At 45.3% G+C, this 12,822-nt stretch overlaps 1 protein-coding gene across 1 annotated transcript in view; it reads left to right on the plus strand.

Moving 5' to 3' along the window:
* Positions 1-12,822, plus strand: part of LOC143986884 (uncharacterized) — a 97,796-nt gene that overhangs the window by 33,077 nt on the left and 51,897 nt on the right. Inside the window, exon 11 of the mRNA XM_077485290.1 lies at positions 11,948-12,008. Within this exon, the coding sequence (XP_077341416.1) occupies positions 11,948-12,008 (61 nt within the window). The remainder of the gene's footprint in view (positions 1-11,947; positions 12,009-12,822) is intronic.

Genomic DNA, 12,822 nt, shown 5'->3' on the forward strand with positions numbered 1-12,822 from the left:
CTCCCGCAGTGCTGAGACTATGGAAGCCAGACTACCTTAATTTCCTCTCTCTGGTAGGTGAGTCCCTGTATTGTTCCTTGCCGATTGCACCTAGTGGATCTTGGGCATGGATTACTGCACTCTTTCGCTCAGGTGGGAGTTACTTGCTCCTCTCCCCGATGACCCTTGCTGATGGAACCCACCACTGGATCTCACCCTGCTACTGAACGTACTGCAGCATGTTGCAGCTAGCCATACTTCAGAGCAGGGAGCCTCTCCCCCCAATGCGGGGGAACTCATATCCACACTGACAATATCTGATCCTCTATCATAGTGCAGGGAGAGTTGGAAGCTGCTGTTACAATACTGCTTTTTGTTTGGTTTTTTCCCTTATTTTCCACTATCTCTGTTCAGATTTGCATACCTGCTTTTACCCCCTTTTTTATATACACTTTTTTTTATGGTTCACTGAAAAGAATGTGTGCCCAGTACTACCTGGGTGAAAAATCTTCCCGCAGGGAGAACGATTTCTTGCTCTTAATCCGGATACTGTTTGATAGGTAGGCAGCACAGTTGCTGTCCAGTTTGTGAGCACTCTCTTTTGTGCCTCCTAAGCGCCCTGTTGATGCATTGCCTCCCAGAGACTGATAGTCATGCTTTGTTTTGGATATCAAACACACCCGAGTTCAGAGGGGTGATGTGGGGGGAATGGGTTGTTTTCAACTGTGCAGTTTTTGTTATTTTTGTGCTGCTTATTTTCATATTTTAAGATTATCCCTGACACATTATAGAGGAGTAAAGACACTGCTGGAAGAAATGCTTTTTTTTTTTAATACTCCTTTATTTCAAGAAAGGAGTGCATAACAAAAGGCATAGTCAACATTAATACAAAACATGTATTTAGTCAGCAATTTAGATTAACCAACCCTACATCCTAGTAAGGGCACAGTAGAGGAAGATTCCATCATAGCAGTGCTGATAGCATGCGGGGCCTCAGAGGCTTTCCAACCACCGCTATTTCCAACCCAGTTCTGATTATGATATGTGCCAAGTTATGCAATGCAGCAACATGGGCAAGCATTTTCTGTTTAATAGGGAAATATAGTAATTCGACTATCTGGTTGGCCCAAACATGAGACATATGATAATACATTTGTTTCTAGGATGTTCTTTTTATCCGGCCGGATACTCATGGGTGGGTACAAGCTTCTGAGACAGAGGTATACTAAGGAGAGGAAGAAGGGGATAATTAATCAGGCGATACCAATAGGGAAGGAGCTAGGGGTCAGGAAAAAGGGAAGGAGGGGAAGGGGGGGGGGGGCGAAAGGAGGAGGGAAAGCTAGTTAGGTGACAAGGCACAATTTTTGCAGTGCGTGTAGGGTAGGAGAAAGGGAAGCAAGGAAGAGTAGAGCAAAGTAAGGTGATGTCCCCTGCCCGGGAGGAGAGAGACCAGCCCATTGGGTCAAGTGTTTCAAGCCATCTCTTGGAGGTAAGCATCTGTGTATATGAAATGTTGCCAGGGTCTCCAGGTCTCCTCCCTGTTATGCAGAGTGTCGGTGAGGTCCTCCATATGCCTTAACTCATGCACTTTAGCGAACCACAGGGACTTTGCCGGTGGGTTCTCCGATCTCCAACACAGGGGGATGCAAGCTTTCGCCGCGTTCAATAGCAGAATAGTCAAGGAGTTCTTGTATTTTTTGATGGGTCGTTCTGTCAGGTGGAACAGACAGGCCTCTGGGTTACCCTCCAGTGATACATTGGTTAGGTGCCCGATCGTGCTCGTCACCTCGCGCCAAAAGGAATCGAGCTTGGGGCAGGTCCAAAAGACATGCAGCATTGTCCCCTCCGCATTGCCGCACCACCAGCAATGGTCCGACACCTGTGGAAAGATGCGATGTAGGGTAGTGGGTACTCTGTATCATCTAGTCGTTATTTTATAACAGATCTCTTGGACTCTGGTGGTGATGGACGATTTATGAGCAAAGTGAAGGATTTCCTTCCTTTGGTTGTCAGTAAAGTGGGTACCGAGTTCCGCCTCCCACTTAGACAAGAATGGGGGGACAGATCCCTCTGCTGGTTGGGTTAAGGAGGAGTAGAGGAATGAAAGACAGTGCCGCGCTGGTTCCCCGTAGTGGCATATGCGCTCCAGCTCTGTGAGTTGATGGGAGATGCCCGATTTCCACAGACAGCTGCGTAGAAAGTTCCGCAGCTGTAAACCGCTCCAAAAGTCCAGAGGAGGTCTGTCGCTGATGCCCCAGCCTCCGGGAAAAGCCGGCCATCTGGTCCCACAGAGTCGCATAGGTGATGCCTGGTGCCTGCCGCCAGACGTTGGAAGTGAGGGCTCTGCAGGCCCGCCACAAACTCCGGGTTGCCCAGTACTGGCATCGGCGCTGAGGGCACCAAAGGAATGCTTCCCTTGCTACTGACAGGGTACTTCCCACCATATCCCTTGGCAAGGGCGCTGTGATCCAAGGCCGACTCCTGATCGTGTCTCCCGAGTCCTCCGTCTCCATGGCCACCCAATGCTTTGCTTCCGCATGGCAGTGCCAATCCACTATCCTAGTGAGATGGACCGCTCTGTAATAGGCCTTTATGTCTGGGAGGCCGACCTCACCACTGTTTTTTTGCAAGGTGTAAGAGCTGCAGTCTGATGCGTGGCTTGAAATGTGACCATACAAATGCTCGGAACATGGTATCAATGCGCTTGAAGAAGGCTGGGGGTAAGCGGGTGGGTAGCGCCTGCATCAGGTACAGCACCTTCGGCGGAAGAAATGCTTTTATACTTGGCCTCAGTCTGGGGTCTAGGTGGAGATCCAGGCATCGAGGGAGGTGTAACTAATGTTCCCCTACCACTATGGCCCCTCTGAAGGTGATATCCTGGAATGTGCGGGGGTTGAACGCAAAATTTAAAAGATCAGTCGTTTTTTCAAACCTAAAGAAATACCACCTGCACATATGCATACTCCAGGAGACCCACCTCATGGGGTCCAGAATACTCTCCCTTAAAAAACCCTGGGTGGGATCCAATTTTCACTCAACTTACTCTTCTCACTCAGTATTTTAATTCATAAGGCGCTCCCCTTTGTGCTGCTGGACCTCCATCTGGACCCTGACGGGCAATATGTAATTCTACATGCTATATGTGATAGACAAGATGTGGTTGCGATAGGCCTCTATGTGCCCCCCGTCGGCAAGTATGGTGGTCTTGCATAGAATACAGGCCATTGTTGCTAATTACTCCACATCACAGAATGTAAACACTTCCTGCACTCAGTATAGCAAAACCTCTTATCTGTTGGAAGGACGGCACCATCCCTCACAATCTGAGGTTCCTCAGGATAAGAGGAATACGATGGTCCATCTACACTGTGTGGTGCCGGATGGACATTTGAGGTAGTCTGGTTTTCTCCTGGACTATACTGTGTGATGTCCTCATCTTCTATTTTACAGTCTGGAGACAAAGTGAGACAATCCTCTGAGGTTTTCCTCATCTCCCGTCCATCTACTAAAATAGAAATACAAAGATTATTACTAGACATGAGCTGATTGGTTCCCCTAAACCAGGACTCCACCCACATCAAAAAGCTTTGTCTCTGAGGATCTCACAATTCCACCCTCAGGGTAACTAGTAAATGGGTCCTCTGATCTCCTACCAGATCATTTCTTTATTCATGGACCTTAGTCAGAGAGTGAGGAAACAACGAGAACGGTCTTTTATAGGAGTGACAGTGATGAGGGGATTATAGGACGAGTGTCCCCTCCCCCTCTATCACTCATTGCCATCTTCCCAACACAAGAAGTCCTGCAATTCCTTATTTAGTCCATGATTTAGTCATGAATAACAGCGGGGCTGAGCCCCACCAGAGGTCAGAGAGTGAGGATGGGGGAGAACAACCAAGATGAAGACTGGACTAATCTTGAAGACCCCCATCATTGGGTTATTGGCTCCTCCCTCATTATCACTTTCTGTTTAAGGTTCCAAAGTTTGAGGATGTTATCACTTTATTATCAATATGTAAAAGTCTGGAAGGAAATGGGTGCAAAAGAAGTAAGGACTAAGTAATGTACAACTTATTATATAAGATACAACATAAAGTATATAGTGCAGAGGTCAGGAGTATGTAATGTACAATATAAATTATATAGTGTAATATATAGAGAATTGCTCTGTCAGAGACCATGCTGGACCTGGGAAAAGAACCCTCTCCAGGTGTCTGGGTCACAAAAAATCTTTTCCTCCTCAAATAATGGCTCAGTATGCAAAGTAGCATATAGAAAAGAATTCAATCCGGATGACCGCACTTCAACAACGATTTCTTTATTGGTTAAAAACCATACAGCAAAAGATGAAATCCACAGCTGACATGTTTCACACCATAACTACTGGTGCTTACTCATAGATCTAGACCTGGGCATGAGGCAGAAGACCCAAAGCACATACCCAGAAACTCCATGAATCTAGTCTAGATACATAAACGGTGCACAAATAAGGAATATTATCACCCAGTCTCTGCCCTACTCTAGACCAATCAGTGAGCAGTATGGGTGGAGGAATGTATTTAATGTTAATGTCCCACCCGTGCTGATCTCTTTAGGAATGTCCTCCTCTATAAATGTCCCCGTTATTCCACATCCTTACCACTCTTAGCCCTTGTACACACGGTCGGAGATTCCGACGGAATGTGTCCGATCGGACCGTTTTGTCGGATAATCCGACTGTGTGTCTTCTCCATCGGACTGTTTCCGTCGGAGTATCCGACGGAAAAAGTTTTCCAACTTGTCAGTAAGATTTTCCGACAACATGATCCGATCGGACCTTGTCCGATCATGTGTAGAGAATTCCGATCGGACAAAGTGCCACGCATGCTCAGATCAAATTCCTACAACAAAGCTATTGGCTACTAGCCTGAACGTAGTCCCGTCGTAACGAAATAACGCCATCACGTTCTGAACGATCGGATTTTCCGACAACTTTGTCCGACTGTGTGTATGCAACAGTTTTGGACAAAATCCGTCAGACAAAACCCGACGGACAAAATCCGAATTGCTGACCGTGTGTACAAGGGCTTACAGTAAAGAACCCTCTACGTAGTTTAAGGTTAAACTTCTTTTCTTCTAATTTTAATGAGTGGCCACGTGTCTTGTTAAAGCGGAGGTCCACCCTAAAATGGACCTTTCCGCTCATCGGAATCCTCCCCCCCTCCGGCGCCACAATTGGCACCTTTCAGGGGGGAGGGGGGTGCAGTTACCTGGATAATCCAGGTAACTGCACCCACTTCCGGGATAGCTCTCTGCGGAAAGGGGCGTAGATTACGCCCCTTTCCGCAAGTGCCCACCCCCTTCCGCAAGTGCCACGCTGCCTGCTGGGAAAAACACAGATCCCAGAGGCAGCGGGGACTGTCCTTATTGCGCAGCGCGACTCGCGCATGCGCAGTAGGGAACCGGGAAATGAAGCCGAAAGGCTCCATTTCCTGATTCCCATACCCAAGATGGCGGCGGCAGCACCCGAGTGATGATCTAGAGATCGGCTTCGGGTGCCGACATCGCGGGCGCGCTGGACAGGTAAGTGTCACTATTTTAAAAGTCAGCAGCTGCAGTATTTGTAGCTGCTGGCTTTTAAAAAAAAAAAAAAAACGCGGAGTCCCGGCGGACTCCCGCTTTAAACTCCCTTCTGCGAAAAAGTTTTCTCCCTATTGTGGGGTCACCAGTACGGTATTTGTAAATTGAAATCATATCCCCTCTCAAGTGTCTCTTCTCCAGAGAGAATAAGTTCAGTGCTTGCAACCTTTCTTCATAACTAAGGTCCTCCAGTCCCTTTATTAGCTTTGTTGCCCTTCTTTTTACTCACTCCATTTCCAGTACATCCTTCCTGAGGACTGGTGCCCAGAACTGGACAGCATACTCCAGGTGCGGCTGGACCAGAGTCTTGTAGAGCGGGAGAATTATTGTTTTATCTCTGGAGTTGATCCCCTTTTTAATTCCAATATTCTGTTTTCTTTGTTAGCAGCAGCTTGGCATTGCATGCCATTGCTGAGCCTATCATCTACTATGACCTCCACGTCCTTTTCCATCCTAGATTCCCCCTGAGGTTCTCTCCCAATGTATAGATTGCATTCATATTTTTGCCACCCAAATGCATTATTTTAAATTTTTCTACATTAAACCTCATTCGCCATGTAGTTGCCACCCCATTCATGTGTTCAGATCTTCTTGCAAGGTTTCCACATTCTGTGGTGAAATTTTTGCCATACTTAGCTGAGTATCATCCACAAATACAGAGATTGACCTGTTTACCCCATCCTCCAGGTCATTTATGAATAAAATAAATAGGATTGGTCCCAGCACAGAACCCTGGGGGACCCCACTACCCACCCCTGACCATTCTCCCCCATTTATCACCACCCTCTCAACTTGCCCTTGTAGCTAGTTTTCAATCCATGTACTCACCCTATTGTCCATGCCAATGGACCTTACTTTGCACAGTAAACATTTATGGGGCACTGTGTCAAATGCTTTTGCAAAATCCAGATACACCACGTCTATGGGCCTTCCTTTATCTAGTTGGCAACTCACCTCCTCATAGAATGTTAATAGATTGCTTGGGCAAGAAAGATGCTAATGATACCATTTTCATTACTAAAATCTTGTATATAGTCCCTTATCAACCCCTCCCCAATGTAGAGGAAGAGTCGTGGGCTTGGTGTATAAGATCTTCCATTTCAGCTATCCTGTTCACACGCTTAATCCATTCCACTATGGTAGGCGGGTGGAGAGATTTCCAATGTACTGGAATACACATTCTTGCAGCATTTAGGAGTTGTAGGGCCAGAGAGCGGTGGTACGCTTTCTTAGATATGGAGGAATGGTGAAGAAGTGTTTGAGCCGGTGAGAAGTCGAATTTGAGTGTGGTGATTTGGGTCGTGAGGCAGTGGATTTCTATCCAGAACTTTTGGATCAAGGGGCATTCCCACCAAATGTGCAGAAGTGAGCTGTCCCGGGTCTGACATCTACAACATGTGGGTGGGATCGAGGGGTTAAGTTTGTGTAGTTTGAGTGGGGTTTCGTACCATCTTGAGAATATTTTAAAGCCATTTTCCTGTGCTGAAACATTAATCGAACCCTTGTGTATGTAGGAGTATATTTTTGCCCAGTCTTCCTCTGAGAGGTCTAAAGAGAGTTCCTTTTCCCACTTCACAGTTGCAATGTTGGATTTAGTATTGTGCTCAGCAAATAAGAGGGCATAGATGATGGCAATCAGGTGTCACTGTGGTTCTGTGTTGGTGCAGAGCGTTTCAAATGGTGATTGTTGCCCCAGTCTAGGTCGTAATTTACCCCAAATAAATTCCATACAGGATTTGCGAAAAGAGGCAAAGAAGGTTTGTGGGATTTTTATAGGGACCGTCTGTAGGATATAAAGAATTTTTGGTAGGATGTTCATGTTAACAATGGATGTTCTACCGAACCATGAGAATAGTCCCGTCGACCACGATTTGAGGTCTTTCAGTACATTTTGAAGTATTGGGATATAGCTTGTGTTATATAGGTCAGATAGATGGAATTTGGATTCCAAGATATGTAATCAAATTTTTTTCCATGTGAATGGGAAATTTGCTTGACACTGTGTTTGTGTCTCTTTTGTCAAGGAAATATTCAGTGCTTCTGACTTAGCAAAGTTTATCCGGAAGTTACCCAAAGTGTCAAATAAGGACAGGTCTTTAAGAAGATTAGTTATCGCGATGTATGGATCTTTTAAAAATAATAGAATGTCGTCCGCAAACACTGCTAGTTTATATGTGGTCTGTGCAATTGTAATACCTTTGATGTCAGGGTTTTCCTTGATGTGTAGGCGGAAAGGTTCATAACAAATATTAGCGGGGAGAGAGGGCAGCCCTGACGTGTCCCGTTGGAGATGGAGAAGTTACATGACAGTTGGCCATTAACTCGAACCCTAGCCATCAGACCTGAGTATAGAGCCAGAATAAATTGTAACATACGGTCTTGTATGCCGATTCACTGAAGAACTTCCATTATGTAGTCCCATGCCACTCTGTCAAATGTCTTCTCCGCGTCCAAGGAAAGGAAAAACTCATGTTGTTGTGTTGAAGTTAACCATTTATGTATATTGAATGGTTTAAGGGTGTTGTCTCTCGCCTTAGGCCCCTTTCACACATGCGGACATTATGTCCGTATTTCATCCACCTGTTTGCGGATAAAATACGGGCATACATGCATCCCTATGGGATAGCGGGTGTCTGCGGATGAACATCTGCAGACACCCGCTATTGTCCGCCTCCGCAATTGTCTGATTCTGCAGACGGAGGAAAATCCTATTTTTCTAACCGTCTGCAGAGCGGATCGGATGAACACGGACAGACGGTCCGTGTTCATCCGATCCCCCATAGAGGAGAGCGGAGAGCTGACAAGGCGGTCCCTGCACAGTGTGTGGGGACCGCCCTGTTAGGCCCCTTTCACACGGGACGGATCAGTAATGATCCGCCCCGTGATGATCCGCTTGCTCAGCGGGGATCGCTCCGTTGTCCCCGCTGAGCCGGCGGATAACAGGGCGGTCCCCGCACACTGTGCAGGGACCGCCCTGTCAGCTCTCCGCTCTCCTCTATGGGGGATCGGATGAACACTGACCATCTGTCCATGTTCATCCGATCCGCTCTGCAGATGGAGGCGGACGATAGCGGGTGTCTGCGGATGTTCATCCGCAGACACCCGCTATCCCATAGGGATGCATGTATGCCCGTATTTCATCCGCAAACGGATGGATGAAATACGGACATGTGTGAAAGGGGCCTTATCCGCCGGCTCAGCGGGGACAACGGAGCGATCCCCCCTGAGCAAGCGGATCATCACGGGGCGGATCATTACTGATCCGTCCCGTGTGAAAGGGGCCTAAGATATCTATCTCGCCTGAGATATTGTGGTTAAGCCGAATTTGTGTCAACAAAGTCATTAGCTATTTCTTGTTATCAAGTCAAGCAGCCTAACTCTTAATAAGAAAGTACTAAATGTAAGTTTGTAAAAGCCCTTAGACGTGTATTTTTACTGGCATTACTGGTATATATACTACCGTTATATTCAATAAAGGTCAGAAATCATATGAACACACACTCAAGCCTGTTTCCCGTGTCATTTAGTCTCTCCCGGGTCCGAGGGTCCCAGTGGTCTGACTGCATAAACCAGGTTGGTCTTCAAGGTGTACAATTCCTTTCAGTGATAGGTACTCCTTTTTTTTTTAAATTGGGGTCTATTAGACTCTAGATCTCTCCTCTGCTCTCAAAGCATCTGACCACACCAAGATCGGTGTGATAAGATTCTTTCCCAATTTGCCAATGGCTCTGTTTATATCTGGCGAAACCGAAGTCATGAAATGCTCGTATCTTCCGGTTTCTTAGGCCATAGAGATGATTGGAGCCATTCTGGTCTTCTATCAGCTCTATGGTCAGCTGGCGGAACCACAGGCTGCATTCTCAGGTTCTCCGGTGGGACAGGAAAGCCAGAGAAAACCATGGAAGATGGTGGGAGGGGGGTTTTCCCTCCCACTGCTTGTAAAAGAAGTCTAGCGGCTAATTAGCCATTAGGTTTGCTTTTACATGAAAGCTGACCGTTGGCTGAAAAGAACAATACCAAAATGATACCTAAACATGCACGCATCATTCTGGTATAACCACTCAAAGTTCAGCAACATACCAGTAAGTTGCTGGTTCTTGTTGGGCATATATTGTAGTGTTCTTTTTTCATGCAGGCTGTGGGTTGAACGAAAAAAGAGATTGATCGGTGGGTTTGCCCACCATTAGAATACCGACCTGCATCCACCCACTTCTAATGCATACATGCACCGTTTTTTTTAAAACTGTGGTGGCGAAATCACCTCCATCAGAGCTGGAGTCGCTGATTTATATATCGTGAGAGCAAACACTGTTGCTATCAAGATAAATAATTTGGTGCTGCAGCTGAATGGTGTACCTGAAAAGCAAAAAATGGTAAAATAAAACATGAACTCAATAAAACAACAATCTGTGCCAAAAAAAAAAGAGTAAAAAATAGATGCCGAAGCGTGGGGGCAATCTGCACCTAATGTTAGGGGAAAAATTGCCCCTCCACCCCTGTCCCCATGCTTCGGCGTATATGGTCTTTTTTTTTTTTTTTTTTAACTGTAGTGGTGAAATCACCTCCTACAGCGCTGGAGTCGCCGATTTACGTATCATGAGAGCAAATGCTGTGTCTGTCAAGATAAATAAATCAGTGCTGCAGCTGAATGGCGTACCTGAAAATAAAATAATGGTAAACAGGAAAGTATAAAAGAATTACATACCTGAAAAGAAAACATGATAAAACATAGTAACAATAAAATATTGCAGTTAAAAAATACAGTAAAACAGAGCAGAACAATAGAGAGAGAGAATAAAACGCTATTTTTGGCTTTTTTATTTTATATTTTTTTGTTTTTGTTTTTTACACTTGTATTTGTAACTGTAATGCCCCATACACATGGTCGGATTTTTTGACGGAAAATGTTCGATGGGAGTTTGTTGTAGGCTCCATTGGACATTTTCCATCGGAATTTCCGTCACACAAAATTTGAGATCTGGATCTCAAATTTTCCAACAACAAAATCCGTTGTCGTAAATTCCAATTGTGTGTACACAATTCCGACGCGAAAAGTTCCACGCATGCTAAACTAACCAACTAACTGGCTAACTAGCGTCACCCGTGACACTAATTTGGCGATCAGAAACTAGATCTACTAGTGACAATGGTGACAGGGGGTGAAAGGGTTAACTAGGGGGCAATCAAGGGGTTAAACTTTTATTAGGGGGGTACCCTAGACCTACTACTAAGTACCCTAATGTTGGTTAGTGTCACAAATGACACCAGTACAGTGATCAGTGAAAACTCTGAAAACTGCACTTGGTGACACAGTGACAGGGAGTGAAGGAGTTAACTGAGGGGGATAAAATGTGTGCCTACGTGTGTTGGTGTTAGTGTAGTGTTGGTGCAACTCACTTGTAGATGTCCTTACTCCGCACTCTGGAACTTAAAAGGATTCCAGGACCGAAGATGACATAATTTCCCCTACCTGTGTTTACACTTACAGGCAGGGAAAGCATTTCATTCGTCAGAACCGATCAGTAGGTCCAGCCCAGAAATCATTGGCCTGGACCTGAACATTGATCGTTTCTGGAATGAATCTAATTGCCGCGGGCACTGCAAGGGCGCGCAGTGAGCTGGTCAGCAAGTGGTTATGTTGTATATGAATTTGCACATGGTTCAGTTTACTTAATTTATCATTAACACCATAAACTCAATGAAGTAGGTGTAAAGTGGAAGCAGCAGAACTGCAGAGAATATTATTTTGAGCACCTAGCACTTTATATATGAATGTGTCCACATATTTTAGTGTATTTGTGATGATTTATGTGCACACACAATAGGACAGCGCTGTGACACATAATGCTCTTCTAGTTGATAAAGGGAACACTTACCTTTGTTACAGCAGCAGTCCGGTATAAGTTATTTCTGTAGGTATTTGAGTTGTTACACATAGCGCGGGTTTTATTCTATTTATATTGGTGACATAATTGGCCAAATCTGGGGATCAGGAGCCATTTCCACCCTTTACTCTCGGCTGGGGCTCTTTGTATCCATATAACAGATGTTCTACATGACTAAATCTGACATCATTTTTACTGCAAAATCAAAGGGGCCAAAATGTCTCCCCCCCCGAGCAGTAATATATTTCTATCCCCCTTGGTGGGAGTGGAGATGACCCGTCTATAAGGATATACAGTACATACATACACAGCACAAGGCTATGTTCACACTACGAGAAGTTTCTAGAAGCTGCAGTTCCTCTGAGCTCCACAAGGTGATTATCTCACTTCAATACAAACAGGAAGTCTCTATGGAAGGTAGGAAGTCTCTATGAAATACAGACAGGAAGTGATGTCAGATGTAGATGAGCCGATTCATGAGGTACAAAGTACAGGAAGACATTGCTGAAAGTGGTAGCAGAGGAGGTAATAAGATCTTATTTTCTATTTACACCCAGTAACCCCCCGTCATGTCCGTCCTCTTCCTCCATAGTCACTGTGATGTCTTTTATCTCCAGCAGATGATGATACACACATATAGTTTGGATACAACCAGGGCTGTCTTTAATATTGATTGGACCGTGGGCAAACATTTTCTTGACCCCCCCCCATGCAATTAAGCTCTCCATCTGCACAGAGACATACAATAAATAGCCACTAGATTCAAAATCATTTTACAGAATCAGATCAGGCAGCGATTCCGATTGGTTGCCAGAGGTTACAGTGTATCATTATTGCTCACTAACTGGCTGCTAGAGGTTACAGAAAATAATCTGTCTCACTGATTATTTGCTATAGGTTACAGCACATGACTTCTGCTTGTTGGTTGCTAGATATGACTATATATCAATACTGCTCACGGATTGGTTGCTAGAGGTTACTGGACATCTTTACCACTCACCAATTGGTTGTTAGAGGTTACTGCACATTATTACTGCTCACTGATTGGTTGCTAGAGGTTACTACATATCCTCACCATTTAATGATTGGTTGCATGAGGTTAGTGCACATCATTATTGCTTACTAATTGGTTTCTAGAGGTTACAGCACATAATTTCCTCACTGCCTCTGTACACTATGGACTGGGAGGTGAGGGGACCCATCAATAGACAGAAAACTCCTGGGATCAGTTGCAATGCTGGGGGGGGGGGGATTAGTTAGGGGGCAGTGCATTGTGGCAAATTCTGAATCATGTAGCGCAATAAATTGGAAATCGTTGGCAAGTATATAGTGAGGGATT

The sequence above is a fragment of the Lithobates pipiens genome, unplaced genomic scaffold (assembly GCF_037356315.1).
Source record: "Lithobates pipiens isolate NorthernLeopardFrog02 unplaced genomic scaffold, aLitPip1_a1.2 Scaffold_18, whole genome shotgun sequence".
NCBI classification, from domain to species: domain Eukaryota; kingdom Metazoa; phylum Chordata; class Amphibia; order Anura; family Ranidae; genus Lithobates; species Lithobates pipiens.